The 16655-nt window shown below is 50.6% G+C and overlaps 1 protein-coding gene across 4 annotated transcripts in view; it reads left to right on the top strand.

The window, feature by feature from the left end:
* The window catches only part of CCDC171 (coiled-coil domain containing 171), a 222477-nt gene that overhangs the window by 81659 nt on the left and 124163 nt on the right, over nucleotides 1-16655 (top strand). For all 4 annotated transcript variants that reach the window (XM_075316539.1, XM_075316545.1, XM_075316534.1 and 1 more), the window contains exons 8-9: nucleotides 6323-6483; nucleotides 13178-13316. In XM_075316539.1, the coding sequence (XP_075172654.1) occupies nucleotides 6323-6483; nucleotides 13178-13316 (300 nt within the window). The remainder of the gene's footprint in view (nucleotides 1-6322; nucleotides 6484-13177; nucleotides 13317-16655) is intronic.

Genomic DNA, 16655 nt, shown 5'->3' with positions numbered 1-16655 from the left:
AGATAACCTGTATTGTCTCCAAACACCATTAACCTTCAGATATGGGGTTAATCTGCAGTTTAATAACATTCTAAATCGGCCCAGTTGCCACACTAAAAGCCTGGCTACTGCGAGGAAGTGAACGTTATTCCTCCAAGGCGGCCTCCAGCTTTCAGTCGTAGAGGCGTGGCTACATTTACCACTTAGTACATAGAGAGTGATGGCTGTAAGCTTAGAGTAGATTGATGGCAAAGATGAAATAAAGACCGTCTTGCTATTAGATTCTATTGATAAATGAGGACCCATGTTGGTAAATGTATTTTGGATTCCTAACACTAAACTTCCCATTTATGGCCAACCTTTGACCATTGGTTTGCAGAACAGAATGTCCCGGTGAACTGTAAAATTAATAGGTTACTTCTCTTTCTTTATCGTTCCTTTGGAAGACCCAGACCTTGGGTGTTTAGCTTCTGCCTCCGGAGGACACACAAAGTACTACACTTAAAAGTGTAGCTCCTCCCTCTGAGCCTATACACCCCCTGGTGAGCCAGTCACAGCCAGTTTATCGCTTTGTGTTCAGGAGGACATACATCCACACATGCATTCTCATATGATTTTTATTTTTTTTTTTTCATTTTTTTTTGGAAAAAGATTGAAGAAGTGTGGGTCCATGTCTGGACTCCCGGCATATACCTTCTCACCCCACTGTGTCGGTGGTGTTGTAAGGTTGATTTCCAAGGCTGGAGCCTTACATGCCGTGCTCCTTCACCATCCCTCCTGGGCTCTGGATTGAAGTGGGAGCCAGCGCGGTCTCCATGCCTGGCAGGAGACCGGTCTCCGTCCACAGCCCCTTGAGGACCCTGCTGGACCGGAGCACTCATCCCCAGGGACCTGGCCCTGCGTCTCAGCAGCTAAGTACCTGAGACGTTCATATGTTGGGGGTCCCTGTCCTTTATTGTGTGGGGAGAGTGTGTTTGCTGTATTTGTTTTGACATTTCCGGCGGGTCCTCTGGCTTTTTGCCTGAGAACCGCGCCGATGGTGCCTTCGCGTCGGCATCGCTGCTCAAATTTAGGCCCCGGCTTCGCCGGAGGCCTAGTTTCTGTTACCTGCCCTTGCATGTCATTCATGCAGAGGGACAGGCACGGCTCCTCCCGGCGGCCGTCCTGCACAGGGGAGGGGCACTCCCCACTGCTTGTGCGTGACTCCCCCCCTGCAGGCCTCTATGGCCCTCCAGATCCCGCTTTCCTACAGGGACGCCCCCAGCCCGCCCCCTCTCCTCGCTCCGGCAGCCATTTTCTTGGGCAGGGTTCACTCTGCGCTGGGACATCCTGCACTCTGCATCCCTGCTGAGGTGCTGTGCATTGGGGGTCCGGGCTTCGGGATCTGGAGGGCACACAGCACCGCTTCCGGCGGTCTGGTAAGCCACAGCCGGTCTCTGGTTGTGGACCTCTGAATATACTCCCTGGGGTTCATTCTCTTTGTAGAAGCTGTTTTCCCCACTCCAGCAGCATGTCTCACATGAGGAGCAAGGCTCCAAAGCTTTATACTGCATGCGCTGCATGTAAGCTCCTGCTGCCTGAACCGAGCACCTATCCACATTGTGATGTCTGCTCTAACTTGGAGGTGCCACAGCCTGGAGTCTCACCCCCAGTGGTCTCTCAAGCTGCTTCTGCACCTGTGGCTGAACCCCCGGCCTGGGTAGAGTCCTTCTCTAGGTCTATCTCCCAGTCATTTGCTGAGTCCATGGGACTTCTGTCCAGGACTTTGATGAATATTCATCAGCCCCCTTCACTTCACAGGGTGCCTCTAATGCTCTTGCTAAGGGTCCTTTAGGATCCCTATCCTCTGACCTCCGTCCACTGGAGCTCACAGAGGATTCATCATCAGGGCACAGACCCCGTTCTCCTAAGAGGCGCTGCAGGGTTTCCTCTCCCCCCTCATCCCGCGGCTCTGATTCAAGGGTTGAGGACTCGCAGGATGAGGAGGATGTCTTTACAGGGGGCTCGGAGGCTAACTCCATGTGCCCCATTGATCTTTCCGAGGGTGACTCAGAACTTAGTGACTTGATTGCTTCCATTAATTCTGTACTGGATCTCAACCCTCCAGTATCAGAGGAGCAACCCTCTCTCGCAGAAAAGCACCAGTTTACCTCGCCTAAGAGAGTAAAGAGTGTGTTCTTTAACCACTCCAGTTTTCAGGCCGCTGTGACCAAACCCAGGGCCTGTCCTGACAAGCGCTTCCCAAAGCGTGGTTCTGATGACCGTTTTCCCTTTCCACCTGAGGTGGTCAAGGAGTGGGCTCACTCCCCAAAGGTAGACCCTCCGGTGTCTAGGCTCTCAGCCCGGACCGTTGTGTCGGTGGTTGATGGCACTTCCCTTAAGGATGCCACTGACCGTCAGATTGACCTTCAGGCCAAATCCGTGTATGAAGCGGCGGGGGCCGCGTTTTCCCCAACTTTTGCAGCAGTGTGGGCCCTCAAAGCCATCTCTGCTTCTCTAGAGGAGATGCATTCCCTCATCAGGGAATCTATGACCGAGATGGTTGCCTTAACTTCTCAAGCTTCAGCTTTTTCTTCTTATGCCATGTCTGCCATGCTAGAGGCTTCTCACCGCACTGCGGTGGCTTCGGCTAATTCCCTCGTTATCCGCAGGATCTTGTGGCTTCGAGAGTGGAAGGCAGATGCTTCTTCAAAGAAGTACTTTGCTGGGCTCCCTTTTGCTGGTTCCCGGCTGTTCGGTTAACAGCTGGATGAAATTATTAAGGAGGCTACTGGCGGTATGAGTACTTCCATGCCACAAACCAAGACCAGGAAACCTGCCCAGGGTAGGATTCAGTCGAGGTTTCGCTCCTTTCGTTCCTCCAACTGGTCGTCCTTCAAGCCCTCCGCCTTGTCCGCTAACTCAGCTAAGGACCAGAAATCCAGCTGGCGCTCAAGAGCGCGTCCACAGAAGACCGCAGGAGGTCCTGCCACTAAGGCAGCCTCCTCGTGACTCTCTGCCCGCTCTAGCAACGTCCTTAGTCGGTGGCAGGCTCTCCCACTTTGGCGACGCTTGGTTTCAACAGGTCTCCGATCAGTGGGTGAGAGATATCATTTCTCACGGCTACAGGATAGAATTCTCTTCCAACCCGCCAAACAGATTTTTTCTCTCAACTCCCCCCTGCTCCAAGGCCGCCGCCTTCTCACAGGCCGTGGCAGCCTTGCAGGCCAACGGAGTAATTGTACCAGTTCCCGCCTGGGAACGGTTCAGAGGTTTTTACTCCAACCTCTTCCTGGTTCCCAAAAAATGTTCGGGTGCGGCACTTTCGCATGGAGTCTCTGCGATCAGTCATTGCCTCAATGACCCAAGGGGATTTCCTGGCATCCATCGACATCAGAGATGCCTATCTACATGTGCCAATTGCAGTTTCACACCAGCGGTGGCTACGCTTTGCAATAGGAGAAGATCATTTCCAATTCGTGGCTCTCCCCTTTGGGTTAGCCACGGCACCTCGGGTATTCACCAAGGTCATGGCAGCAGTGATTGCAGTTCTGCACCTCCAGGGGTTGGCAGTGCTCTCTTACCTGGACGACCTTCTAGTCAAGGCTCCATCCAGCGCAGACTGTCAGGGGAGTGTCTCGCTCACTCTCGCCACTCTAGCCCAATTCGGGTGGCTTGTCAATTTTCCCAAATCCACTCTGACTCCGACCCAGAGTCTCACGTACCTAGGGAATGCAGTTCGAGACTCTGCCGGCACTTGTGAAGTTGCCCTTAGACAAACAGCTGTCACTCCGGATGGCGGTGCGCTCTCACCTGAGGCCCCGCCGTTATACCCTCAGGCGTCTGATGCAGGTGCTGGGTCAAATGGTGGCGTCCATGGAGGCTGTTCCCTTTGCCCAGTTCCATCTGCGCCCCCTGCAGCTGGACATTCTCCGCTGTTGGGACAAGCGGCCTTCCTCCTTACACAAGTCAGTGGCTCTGTCGCCACGGACCAAGAGCTCTCTTCAGTGGTGGCTTCGGCCCCTCTCCCTGTCCCAAGGGCGCTCCTTCCTGGCCCCGTCCTGGGTGATTCTCACCACGGATGCCAGTCTATCCGGCTGTGGAGCGGTATGTCTCCACCACAGAGCACAGGGCACTTGGACTCTGTCCGAGTCAGCCTTTTCAATCAATGTGCTGGAAATCAGAGCCGTACTTCTAGCTCTCCTAGCATTTCACCATCTGCTGGCGGGCAGGCACATTCGAGTCCAGTCAGACAACGCGACAGCGGTTGCCTACATCAACCATCAAGGCGGGACACGCAGCCGCCTGGCAATGATGGAGGTACAACGCATTCTTCAATGGGCGGAGGACTCCAGGGCCACCATATCCACAGTCCACATCCCAGGCGTGGACAATTGGGAGGCAGATTATCTCAGCCATCAAAGCGTGGACGGTGGCGAGTGGTCCCTGCACCCGGCAGTATTTCAGTCGATCTGCCGCAAATGGGGCACTCCGGACGTGGACCTAATGGCATCCCGTCACAACAACAAAGTTCCTGTTTACGTGGCTCGCTCCCACGATCCTCAGGCCTTCGCCGCGGACGCTCTGGTTCAGGACTGGTCCCAGTTTCATCTGTCCTACGTGTTTTCCCCTCTAGCTCTCTTGCCCAGAGTTCTGCGCAAGATCAGAATAGAGGGTCGTCGAGTCATCCTCATTGCACCGGACTGGCCCAGGCGAGCTTGGTATCCGGACCTGCTCCAACTGTCCGTAGAGATGCCGTGGCAGCTCCCGGACCGTCCAGACCTACTTCGCAAGGTCCGTTTTTCCGCCCGAATTCTGCGGCTCTCAAATTGACGGCGTGGCTCTTGAGTCCTGGATTTTGACGGCTTCTGGTATTCCCCCTGAAGTCATCTCCACTATGACTCGGGCCCGTTAGTCTTCGTCCGCTAAGATCTATCATAGGACTTGGAAAATGTTCCTGTCCTGGTGTCGCTCTACCGGCCATCCCCCTTGGCTATTCTCCTTGCCAACCCTTCTGTCTTTTCTACAGTTCGGTCTGCAGCTAGGACTGTCCCTCAACTCTCTCAAGGGACAAGTTTCGGCTCTGTCAGTTCTGTTCCAGCAGTGTCTCGCTCGGCTGGCTCAGGTCCGCACCTTCATGCAGGGCGCGTCTCACATCATTCTGCCTTACCGGCGACCCTTGGACCCCTGGGACCTTAACTTGGTTCTCACGGTCTTGCAGAAACCCCCCTTTGAGCCTCTTAGGGAGGTTTCTTTGTACCGTCTTTCACAGAAAGTGGCCTTCTGGTTGCCATAACTTCTCTCAGGAGAGTCTCTGATTTGGCTGCGCTCTCCTCGGAGTCACCTTTTTTAGTCTTTCATCAAGACAAGGTGGTTCTCCGTCCGACTCCGGACTTCCTTCCTAAGGTGGTCTCTCCTTTCCACCTTAACAAGGACATTACCTTACCTTCCTTCTGTCCGGCCCCTGTTCATCGCTTTGAAAAAGCTCTACATACTCTAGATCTGGTGCGTGCTCTCCGGATCTATGTGTCTCGCACCGCTGCGTTTAGGCGGTGCACCTCTCTTTTTGTGCTAACCACAGGTCGGCGCAAGGGCCTCCCTGCTTCTAAGCCGACCTTAGCCCGTTGGATTAGGTCGACCATCTCGGACGCCTACCAGAGTACGCAGGCGCCACCCCCGCCGGGGATCAAAGCACACTCGACCAGAGCTGTCGGTGCCTCTTGGGCTTTTAGGCACCAGGCTACGGCTCAACAAGTCTGTCAGGCTGCCACTTGGGCTAGCCTGCATACCTTCTCGAAGCACTACCAAGTGCATGCTCATGCTTCGGCAGATGCGAGCTTGGGCAGACGCATCCTTCAGGCGGCGGTCACCCATTTGTGAAGTTAGGTTCTGCCTACTTCTTAGTTTTTCTGTTTATTTCCCACCCAGGGACTGCTTTGGAACGTCCCAAGGTCTGGGTCTCCCAAAGGAACGATAAAGAAAAAGAGAATTTTGTTTACTTACCGTAAATTCTTTTTCTTATAGTTCCGTCTTGGGAGACCCAGCACCCTCCCTGTTGCCTGTTGGCAATTTCCTTGTTCCGCGTGTTTTCACCGGCTGTTGTCGTGGACAGAGTCTCCGGTTGTTCCGGCTCTTGCTCTGTTCTACTTGTGGGTGGCTATTCTCCTTCAGCTTTTGCACTAAACTGGCTGTGACTGGCTCACCAGGGGGTGTATAGGCTCAGAGGGAGGAGCTACACTTTTAAGTGTAGTACTTTGTGTGTCCTCCGGAGGCAGAAGCTAAACACCCAAGGTCTGGGTCTCCCAAGACGGAACTATAAGAAAAAGAATTTACGGTAAGTAAACAAAATTCTCTTTTTTCCCAGCTCCACATTCGGGATCTTGAGGGATCACTACAAGTGGAGAAGGCCAGCCAGGCACAAACCACATCAGATTTAGACCTTATCAAAAGTCAGTTTAGAGAAGTTGAGAATGCCTATAACCGAGAAAAGGCGATTGCAGAAGAATTTGCAGGCAATGTGCACAAGTAAGTACAATGATAATGCTTAAAGGGTTTGTCCTGAGAAATAAGGTGTCTCAGGATGTCCTGCTACATAGATCACCAGCAATTAGCAGTGTTCTATTGGATACAAGACGTTTTCCAACATTTAACATTGATGGCAATTTCTTTAGGATATTTCATCAGTATGTGATTGATAGAAGACTAACTTTGGGTCCTCCACTACTATTACGTGAATGTGGTTTCTTTTGACACTAAACTTCTGTTGTTCAAGACATGTATCTAGTCTTGTAGGCCTGTGAAGGAAAGAAAATAAAGGGGTTAGCCACGCTCCACAGTCCTCATGGCCATAGATGGTCTTGATGGTTGGATCATCTCCAATGCCCACAATGATAAGTGTTGGAAAGCCGCTTAGACAGACGTAACAACTAAGTAGAATTTCTTTGTCGCTCCATTGGGAGACCCAGACAATTGGGTGTATAGCTTCTGCCTCCGGAGGCCACACAAAGTATTACACTTTAAAAAGTGTAACCCCTCCCCTCTGCCTATACACCCTCCCGTGCATCACGGGCCCATCAGTTTTTATGCTTTGTGTTGAAGGAGGCACACATTCACGCAAGCTCCACATTTTAGTCAGCAGCAGCTGCTGACTTTATCGGATGGAAGAAAAGAGGGCCCCTAACAGGGTCCCCGGAATGCTCCCTTCTCACCCCACTCTGGTCGACGGTGCTGTTAAGGTTGAGGTACCCATTGCGGGTACAAAGGCTGGAGCCGCATGCTGTTATCCTTCCCCATCCCTTAGGGGCTCTGGGTGAAGTGGGATCCTAACCGGTCACCATGCACTGGGACCGGGCTCCCTCCGCAGCCCCTGGGGGAATCTGACGGACAGGAGACCGGGTATCGTCAGGGACAGGCCCTGCTCCTCTGAGGTACTCTGTGTCCCCTTGGGGACGGCGCATAGAGCGCCTGTGTAACGGACGCTGCAGCAGCTGCTGGGTGTTTTGTGTCGCCGGGACTACCGCGCCGACCGCGCTTGTTTGCCGGCCGCGTTAATAAATTTAGTCCCCGGCTTTTGCGGCCTAGTACCGCATACTCCCGCCCCCGGGCCTGCCAGTCAGGGGTAAGGGCGGGACGCTAGACTGGAGGTCAGCGGTGAGGGCTGGAGCATACTTAGGTATCCTCCTCCCCCCTCACTGAGCACTGCGGGGCACCAGATTCCCGCACTTTCTGAGGCACGCCCACGGCTCCCTCCTCCTCTCAGAATGCTGGCAGCCATTGCTATCAGCACTTCTGCCGCTGGAGAACTTCAGACCGAGCTCCACAGCTCTGGGAGGCCCAGGCAGGGAATCTGGTGGTCACACAACCGCTGAGGGCGGTCGGTAAGCCGCACTTGTTACTAGGTGCTGCCCCCCCTGGGTGCCGAAGTGTATATTTATATCCTTATATTGTATACATTTACTCTGTTCGGCCGCACTATTTGCTTTTGGCTATATACCCTCACTGATTGCTCTAAGAGGAGACAACAGCATGTCGTCCGCAAAAAGCAAGGGTGCCAAGGCACAGGCTTATTTTGCAACCTGTACCTCTTGTGCGGCTATGTTACCTGCAGGTTCCACCTACCCTCATTGTGTGCAATGCTCGGCCCCTGTGACACTCACTCAGCCGGAGCCTCAGGCACTGGTGGGACCCTCGGCCCAGGTAGAACCACCGGCTGCCACTGTCCAGGTGGCAGGTACAGAGTTTGCAGTGTTGGCTGAGAAACTTTCTGAGTCACTTTCTCAATCCATGGCTCAGTCTATGGATAGATGGTCTGCTAAGATACTTGAAGCTTTGCAGTCCAGACCGGTAACACAGGCCCCGGGCACTGTTGAATCATTGCCCCCAGACCCGCCTCGGTCGGCGCAGCAAAGTGCTCCTGGGGTGACTCCTAGGTCCCACGGTGAAGACTCCGACACGGACCGCAGTCCCAGACCGGCTAAGCGGGCTCGCTGGGAGCTTCCCTCGACTTCATCACACTGCTCAGGGTCTCAGCATGAGGACTCTCTGGAGGATGAAGCGGAGGTGGCAGATCAGGGCTCTGATCCTGACGCCGCTCTCAATCTTGATACACCTGAAGGGGACGCCATAGTAAATGACCTTATAGCGTCCATCAATCAGGTGTTAGAACTTTCTCCTCCAACTCCTCCGATTGAGGAGTCAGCTTTTCAGCAGGAGAAATTCCAATTTAGGTTTCCCAAACGTACACGGAGTGCGTTTCTTGATCACTCCAACTTCAGAGATACAGTCCAGAAACACCGAGCTTTTCCGGACAAGCGCTTTACTAAGCGCCTTAATGACACACGTTACCCCTTCCCCACTGACGTAGTTAAGGGTTGGGCTCAGTGTCCCAAGGTGGATCCTCCAGTCTCTAGACTGGCGGCTAGATCCATAGTAGCAGTAGCAGATGGTTCATCGCTCAAGGATGCCACTGACAGGCAAATAGAGCTCCTGATGAAATCCATCTATGAAGCCATAGGCGCGTCTTTTGCTCCGGCATTTGCAGCCGTATGGGCACTCCAAGCTATCTCAGCTTGTCAGTCTGAGATTAATGCAGTCACACGTGCCTCTACTCCGCAGGTTGCGTCTTTAACCTCTCAGGCGTCGGCTTTTTCGTCCTACGCCATGAATGCCGTCCTGGACTCTGCGAGCCGTACAGCGGTAGCATCCGCCAATTCAGTGGCAGTCCGCAGGGCCATGTGGCTACGCAAATGGAAGGCAGACTCTGCTTCCAAGAAGTTCTTAACCGGTTTGCCATTTTCTGGCGACCGTCTGTTTGGCGAGCAATTGGATGAAATCATTAAACAATCCAAGGGAAAGGACTCGTCCTTACCCCAGTCCAAACCAAACAGACCTCAGCAACGGAAGATACAATCGAGGTTTCGGTCCTTTCGGCCCTCAGCCAGGTCTCAATTCTCCACGTCCAACAGGCCACAGAAGGGCCAGAGGAACTCTGATTCATGGCAGTCTAAGTCACGTCCTAAAAAGACCGCCGGAGGACCCCAAAGCGGCCTCCTCATGACTTTCGGCCTCCCCAAACCGCATCCTTGGTCGGTGTCAGGCTCTCCCGCTTTTGCGACGCCTGGTTGCCACATGTCCAAGACCGATGGGTGAGAGACATTCTGTCTCACGGTTACAGGATAGAGCTCAGCTCTCGTCCTCCGACTCGTTTCTTCAGAACATCTCCGCCCCCCGAGCGAGCCGATGCTCTTTTTCAGGCGGTGAGCACTCTGAAGGCAGAAGGAGTGGTGATCCCTGTTCCCCTTCAAGAATGGGGTCGCGGTTTTTACTCCAACTTGTTTGTGGTGCCAAAAAAGGACGGATCATTCCGTCCCGTTCTGGACCTCAAACTGCTCAACAGACACGTGAAAACCAGACGGTTCCGGATGGAATCTCTCCGCTCCGTCATCGCCTCGATGTCCCAAGGAGACTTCCTAGCATCAATCGACATCAGGGATGCTTATCTCCACGTGCCGATTGCACCAGAGCATCAGCGCTTCCTGCGTTTCGCCATCGGAGACGAACACCTTCAGTTCGTGGCACTGCCTTTCGGCCTGGCGACAGCCCCACGGGTCTTCACCAAGGTCATGGCAACAGTGGTGGCAGTCCTACACTCTCAGGGACACTCGGTGATCCCTTACTTAGACGATCTTCTAGTCAAGGCACCCTCCCGGGTGGCATGCCAACACAGCCTGAACACTGCTCTGGAGACTCTCCAGATGTTCGGGTGGATCATCAATTTCCCAAAGTCAAAATTGACACCGACCCAATCGCTAACTTATCTCGGGATGGAGTTTCATACTCTCTCAGCGATAGTGAAGCTTCCGCTGGACAAACAGCGTTCACTACAGACAGGGGTGCAATCTCTCCTTCGAGCCCAGTCACACCCCTTGAGGCGCCTCATGCACTTCCTAGGGAAGATGGTGGCAGCAATGGAGGCAGTTCCATTTGCGCAGTTTCATCTGCGTCCACTCCAATGGGACATTCTCCGCAAATGGGACAGGAGGTCGATGTCCCTCGACAGGAACGTCTCCCTTTCTCGGGCAGCCAAGGCCTCCCTTCAGTGGTGGCTTCTTCCCACTTCTTTGTCGAAGGGAAAATCCTTCCTGCCCCCATCCTGGGCTGTGGTCACGACGGACGCGAGTCTGTCAGGGTGGGGAGCGGTCTTCCTCCACCACAGGGCTCAGGGAACCTGGACTCCGACAGAGTCATCCCTTCAGATCAATGTTCTGGAGATAAGGGCAGTGTATCTAGCCCTAAAGGCGTTCCAGCCGTGGCTGGAAGGCAGGCAGATCCGAATTCAGTCGGACAACGCCACGGCGGTGGCGTACATCAACCACCAAGGCGGCACACGCAGTCGTCAAGCCTTCCAAGAAGTTTGGCGGATTCTGCTGTGGGTGGAAGCCACAGCCTCCACCATCTCCGCAGTTCACATCCCGGGTGTAGAAAACTGGGAAGCAGACTTTCTCAGTCGCCAGGGCATGGACGCAGGGGAATGGTCTCTTCACCCGGACGTGTTTCAAGAGATCTGTTGCCGCTGGGGAACGCCGGACGTCGACCTAATGGCGTCCCGGCACAACAACAAGGTCCCGGCATTCAGGGCACGGTCTCAGGATCACAGAGCTCTGGCGGCAGACGCCTTAGTTCAGGATTGGTCGCAGTTTCGACTGCCTTATGTATTTCCTCCTCTGGCACTGCTGCCCAGAGTGTTACGCAAGATCAGGTCCGACTGCCGCCGCGCCATCCTCATCGCCCCAGACTGGCCGAGGAGGTCGTGGTACCCGGATCTGTGGCATCTCACGGTGGGTCAACCGTGGGCACTACCAGACCGACCAGACTTGCTGTCTCAAGGGCCATTTTTCCATCTGAATTCTGCGGCCCTCAACCTGACTGTGTGGCCATTGAGTCCTGGATCCTAGCGTCTTCAGGGTTATCTCAAGAGGTCATTGCCACTATGAGACAGGCCAGGAAACCAACGTCCGCCAAGATCTACCACAGGACGTGGAGGATCTTCTTATCCTGGTGCTCTGATCAGGGTTTTACTCCCTGGCCGTTTGCCTTGCCCACTTTTCTGTCCTTCCTTCAATCCGGAATGGAAAAGGGTTTGTCTCTCGGCTCTCTCAAGGGACAAGTCTCGGCGCTTTCCGTGTTTTTTCAAAAGCGTCTAGCCAGGCTTCCGCAGGTACGCACGTTCCTGCAGGGGGTTTGCCACATAGTCCCTCCTTACAAGCGTCCGCTAGAACCCTGGGATCTTAACAGGGTGCTAACGGCTCTTCAGAAATCACCTTTCGAGCCGATGAGGGATGTTTCTCTTTCACGCCTTTCGCAGAAGGTGGTCTTCCTAGTGGCTGTCACATCACTTCGGAGAGTGTCTGAGCTAGCTGCACTGTCATGCAAAGCCCCCTTCCTGGTGTTTCACCAGGATAAGGTGGTTCTGCGTCCGGTTCCGGAATTTCTCCCTAAGGTGGTATCCCCTTTTCATCTCAATCAGGATATGTCCTTACCTTCTTTTTGTCCTAATCCAGTTCACCAATGTGAAAAGGATTTGCACTTGTTAGATCTTGTGAGAGCACTCAGACTCTACATTTATCGTACGGCGCCCCTGCGCCGTTCAGATGCTCTCTTTGTCCTTGTCGCTGGCCAGCGTAAAGGGTCGCAGGCTTCCAAGTCAAACTTGGCTCGGTGGATCAAGGAACCGATTCTTGAAGCCTACCGTTCTTCTGGGCTTCCGGTTCCTTCAGGGCTGAAAGCCCATTCTACCAGAGCCGTGGGTGCGTCCTGGGCATTGCGGCACCAGGCTTCGGCTCAGCAGGTGTGTCAGGCGGCTACCTGGTCGAGTCTGCACACTTTCACGAAACACTATCAGGTGCATACCTATGCTTCGGCAGATGCCAGCCTAGGTAGGCGAGTCCTTCAGGCGGCGGTTGCCCACCTGTAGAAAGGGGCCGTTTTACGGCTCTTTTTATCGAGGTATTCTTTTACCCACCCAGGGACTGCTTTTGGACGTCCCAATTGTCTGGGTCTCCCAATGGAGCGACAAAGAAGAAGGGAATTTTGTTTACTTACCGTAAATTCCTTTTCTTCTAGCTCCTATTGGGAGACCCAGCACCCGCCCTGTTCCCTTCGGGCTGTTGTTCTTTTGTGTACACATGTTGTTCAGGTTGAATTGTTCTTTTGGTTCATGGTTCAGTTCTCCGAACATCCTTCGGATTGAATTTACCTTAGACCAATTTATAAGTTTCCTCCTTCCTGCTTTGGCACCAAAACTGATGGGCCCGTGATGCACGGGAGGGTGTATAGGCAGAGGGGAGGGGTTACACTTTTTAAAGTTTAATACTTTGTGTGGCCTCCGGAGGCAGAAGCTATACACCCAATTGTCTGGGTCTCCCAATAGGAGCTTGAAGAAAAGGAATTTACGGTAAGTAAACAAAATTCCCTTCATTTACTACCTTGCCAAGAACACAACTTGAAGGTTTATTGAGAAATTTATTTCAAGGGATTGTCTAAACTTTTTAACTAGGTAAAAATACAAAGTGCTCATAAAAAGTATGGCACTATTCAATAAATATTGAGTCATTTGTATCATTATCACAGCTGATATATGTAGTGTAGTTCGTCCTTGTAGACGTTTATCACGTTGCACTACATCGTAATTTTTTTTTATTGTTTTTACTTCTAAATTCAGATTGGAGAAGGAGTATTCCTATATGGTGAAGCAGTTTAAAGCAGAAATAGAGAAGCAAAACAGAATGCTTACAGATCAGACTATGAAACTGAAGACCTCTGAAGAAGGCTTGGCTGTAATGGAACTGAACCTGGAAAAGGTAGAAACTCCTGAGATTTTCATATTAATAGTTTTAAGAAAATCAAGAGATGAGTGTATTAATGTTTAACCCCTTCCCAGAACACGGTGTACTGGTACGTCATATTTCGAATGGGGTTCCTGCAAATGGTTATGCCAATACATTCAGGTAATTGTGTGGGCACAGGAGCTGTTTCCAGGAGTTATCCATTGTTGTGGACATTTTTTTTTTACTAAAATGCATGAAATTGGGGCTACAAATCGTTTTTGCAATTGGGTTTAATAAATTAGTAAAATAAAGCAAATTACCCCAAAATATCAGAAAAGGTAAGTATCTGGGTAATATTTAAAAATTAACTTTTAATCAATTCATTAAAATACGGGGGAACAAGCAACACATAAAGAACCTTTATGAAACAAGAAAGGCTGTCACCCTCAATAATGAGGCAATGATGTATAATACCCTGAAAACACAATCAGGAAAATTTAGTGCCCCTCAGATGAAAATCAAAATCAGGGTGAAATAGCAATAAAAAATCCAAAAAGTGATATGAACTCTAAATATTGGGACTAAATTATTGACCATATAAATTAATACCTCTATGTAAACAAAATGAGGGTGCGGTATGAATCTATAACACCCATTACATGAGGGCATCTGGATATAAAGACAGAATTAGAAAGATCTCACCGGTATTGTGTCATGGTCCGGTGAGGATGCTCATAAAACGGTTGCTGGATCTCCATTGGGGGGCTATCATGCATAGCTACACCATACCCCTTAATTTTTGACCCGCAGATGACATGCTCAGGAGTCTCCCTATGCATTTCGTTTTGGACTCATCAGGGGAGCTTCACTAGAACAGAGCACAATAAGCACCTCCTAGTAGAGGTAGACGCCAGACCAGAATAAAGAAATTAGAGCATATAAATAGAGGCGGGAATTAGGAATCCAAATTCCATTGGAATTGGAAGACGACGTCACAGCATTGGCTACTTACCAATTGGGTTTCATTAAAAATGTTGGTTCATTTACTTATAGCCTCTGTATTATGCTATCTGCTGGCTGCATAATAGTAAGGCTATGTGCGCACTAGTGCGTTTTACCCGCGGATTTACCCGCCGATTTGCCGTGGAAATTTCTTGAGAAATGTCTGCAATCTTTGTGCAGACATTTCACAGCAAATCCTATGTGAAAAAAAATAGCTGTGCGCACACTGCGGATTTTTCTCAAGAAATTTCCTTGAGAAGAATTTCTTGAGAAAATTTCTTGAGAAAATGAACATGTCAATTCTTTTCCGCAGGTACCTGCGGATTTCTGCAGTACAGCCTGCAAAATCCGCAGGGAACAACCTGCGGGAAAATCGCGGCCAATCCGTGGCAAATCCGCATGCGGATTTGCCGCGGGTTTGGTGCGGATTTTTTCCGGAGGTCCGGAAATCTTCCACTCCCAGAAGTTTTTCAAGAAATTTTCTTGAGAAACTTCACAGTTCTAGTGCGCACAAAGCCTTAATTAGTAAATTTAGGTTTAGCAATGTAGCATACACTTTATTTTCTAGTCCTGTAATGATAAGGGTCCTTAAAAAAACCATAGCAAATAAACAAAAGATCGGACTGTGACAACACAGGCATGACTGGCCTTTCTGTATTAACCCTTGCTGCATTCTAGCTTCAGCTTACATAGCAAAAACCTGCTGGCAGATTCCCTTTAAAACTTCCACAGAAAGTGCCAATTGTTCTTGATACTTCATATACACTAATGAGCAAAAGGATAACAATGTTTTGAACTTTTGACTTTCAGTCTCCATATCTCATCATCTACTACAACTGTGAATATGAGACCGCCACCATGGTATAGAAAATCATCTTGGCTATCTCATATACATAAATTTGATTTGCAACTATTTAACTATTCAGCATACAAAAAGTTGTTATGCAGACTTTTGTCATATCACTGCATTGTTACTGTTTTGCTCCTGGTAGTGGAAAAGTCTTTTACTTCCTGTATACAACAAATTACAACCTGTTGTCACAATCCCTAATAATTCAATGTGTTATTAAGTTGATTCCCAAGTAAAAGGTCACTGGTTCAAAGAAAGGAGCAACCATGAAGAAAATTTCCCAAGAAAAGAAAAACCACATCATCCAACTCGTCCATAGCGGTCTGTCAGCCAAGAAAATTACTAAACTGTCTAATGTTTGTGCCATGACAGGTGGAAGAATACAAAATTAAGTCCATCCATCCATTCAAAAGCCAAGAAGTAGACGTCCTTGCAAATTATCAGAGTCAACAAGTTGGCTCATCACAAGGTCTATTAACCTTGGGGCCACAAACACGGCAGTGGACGTGGGTCATATGCTTGGAAATAGTTTGGTCCCAGATGTACATTCAAATGCCATGTGGGACCGCAAGGGCCACAAGTCTGGAATGGTGTCCCAAAAAAGGTGAATACTCAACTTCAATATCATCATAAGAAGTGTTGGCTTGAGTTTGCAAAAAAGTACGAATAATGGACAGAAAAAGATTGGAAACTGGTGATTTGGAGCAATGAGATGAAAATTAATAGACTCTGGATAGAAGCTATACTGGCCGTATAGGACGACACAAAGGCAAGGAGAAAGGAATGCCCTTTCACTAGGGAAAAGGGGAAAGTGGTGACCCCTGACAACAACCTGCAGCTCACCCTCACTGCCATCAACAGCCCTATACAGGTTCCGCACCTGTCGCCGAGCAGGAATACCTCAGCCCTAGGTAAAACCTGATCTGGTCCCTAAGTAAGGATGGACGGTATGAGCTCCTTTGTCATCACCACTATCACTAAAGGAAGACACAAGGGAACAATACAGAGGAAACACAACAGCAATCACCAGAGCCCTGGTAGGTAGCAAAAGACAACACGTATCTGAGCTACAGCAACCACAGAAGTCTGGAGCAACAGAAGACAACATTTCAGCAAGGAACAAACTATTAACCACACCCAAATTCCACCAGGGTGAGGTTTATAAAGGAAGTCAGAGGCTGACAACTGAGACAAAAGACTGACAGTTTTCCAGTGTCCTAGAGTCCGCTGCTGCAGAAACAGGGAACTGTCAGATAACAACATGTGCTGCCAGTCTCTGGGATTTTCTAACACTCGGTGCCACTGGATTGTCAGCTGGCCAAAACACATCCATGACATATGAACCCTGAAATTCAAAAGTTCAAAACAGTTACCCTTTTTCTTATCAGTGTACCTTGAAGTCAGCCAGGTTTTCTCCCTGTCCAATACCTTTACTCCCTAGTCTCCTGTTGGATTCTCCTCAGGAACCAAATTATCCCAATAGGGCAGGTTACAATAAGTAACCTGGCTAAGCTCCACCA

This window comes from Anomaloglossus baeobatrachus, chromosome 1, assembly GCF_048569485.1.
Source record: "Anomaloglossus baeobatrachus isolate aAnoBae1 chromosome 1, aAnoBae1.hap1, whole genome shotgun sequence".
Taxonomy (NCBI): Eukaryota; Metazoa; Chordata; class Amphibia; order Anura; family Aromobatidae; genus Anomaloglossus; species Anomaloglossus baeobatrachus.
This window is presented reverse-complemented; position numbering and strand designations above follow the sequence as displayed.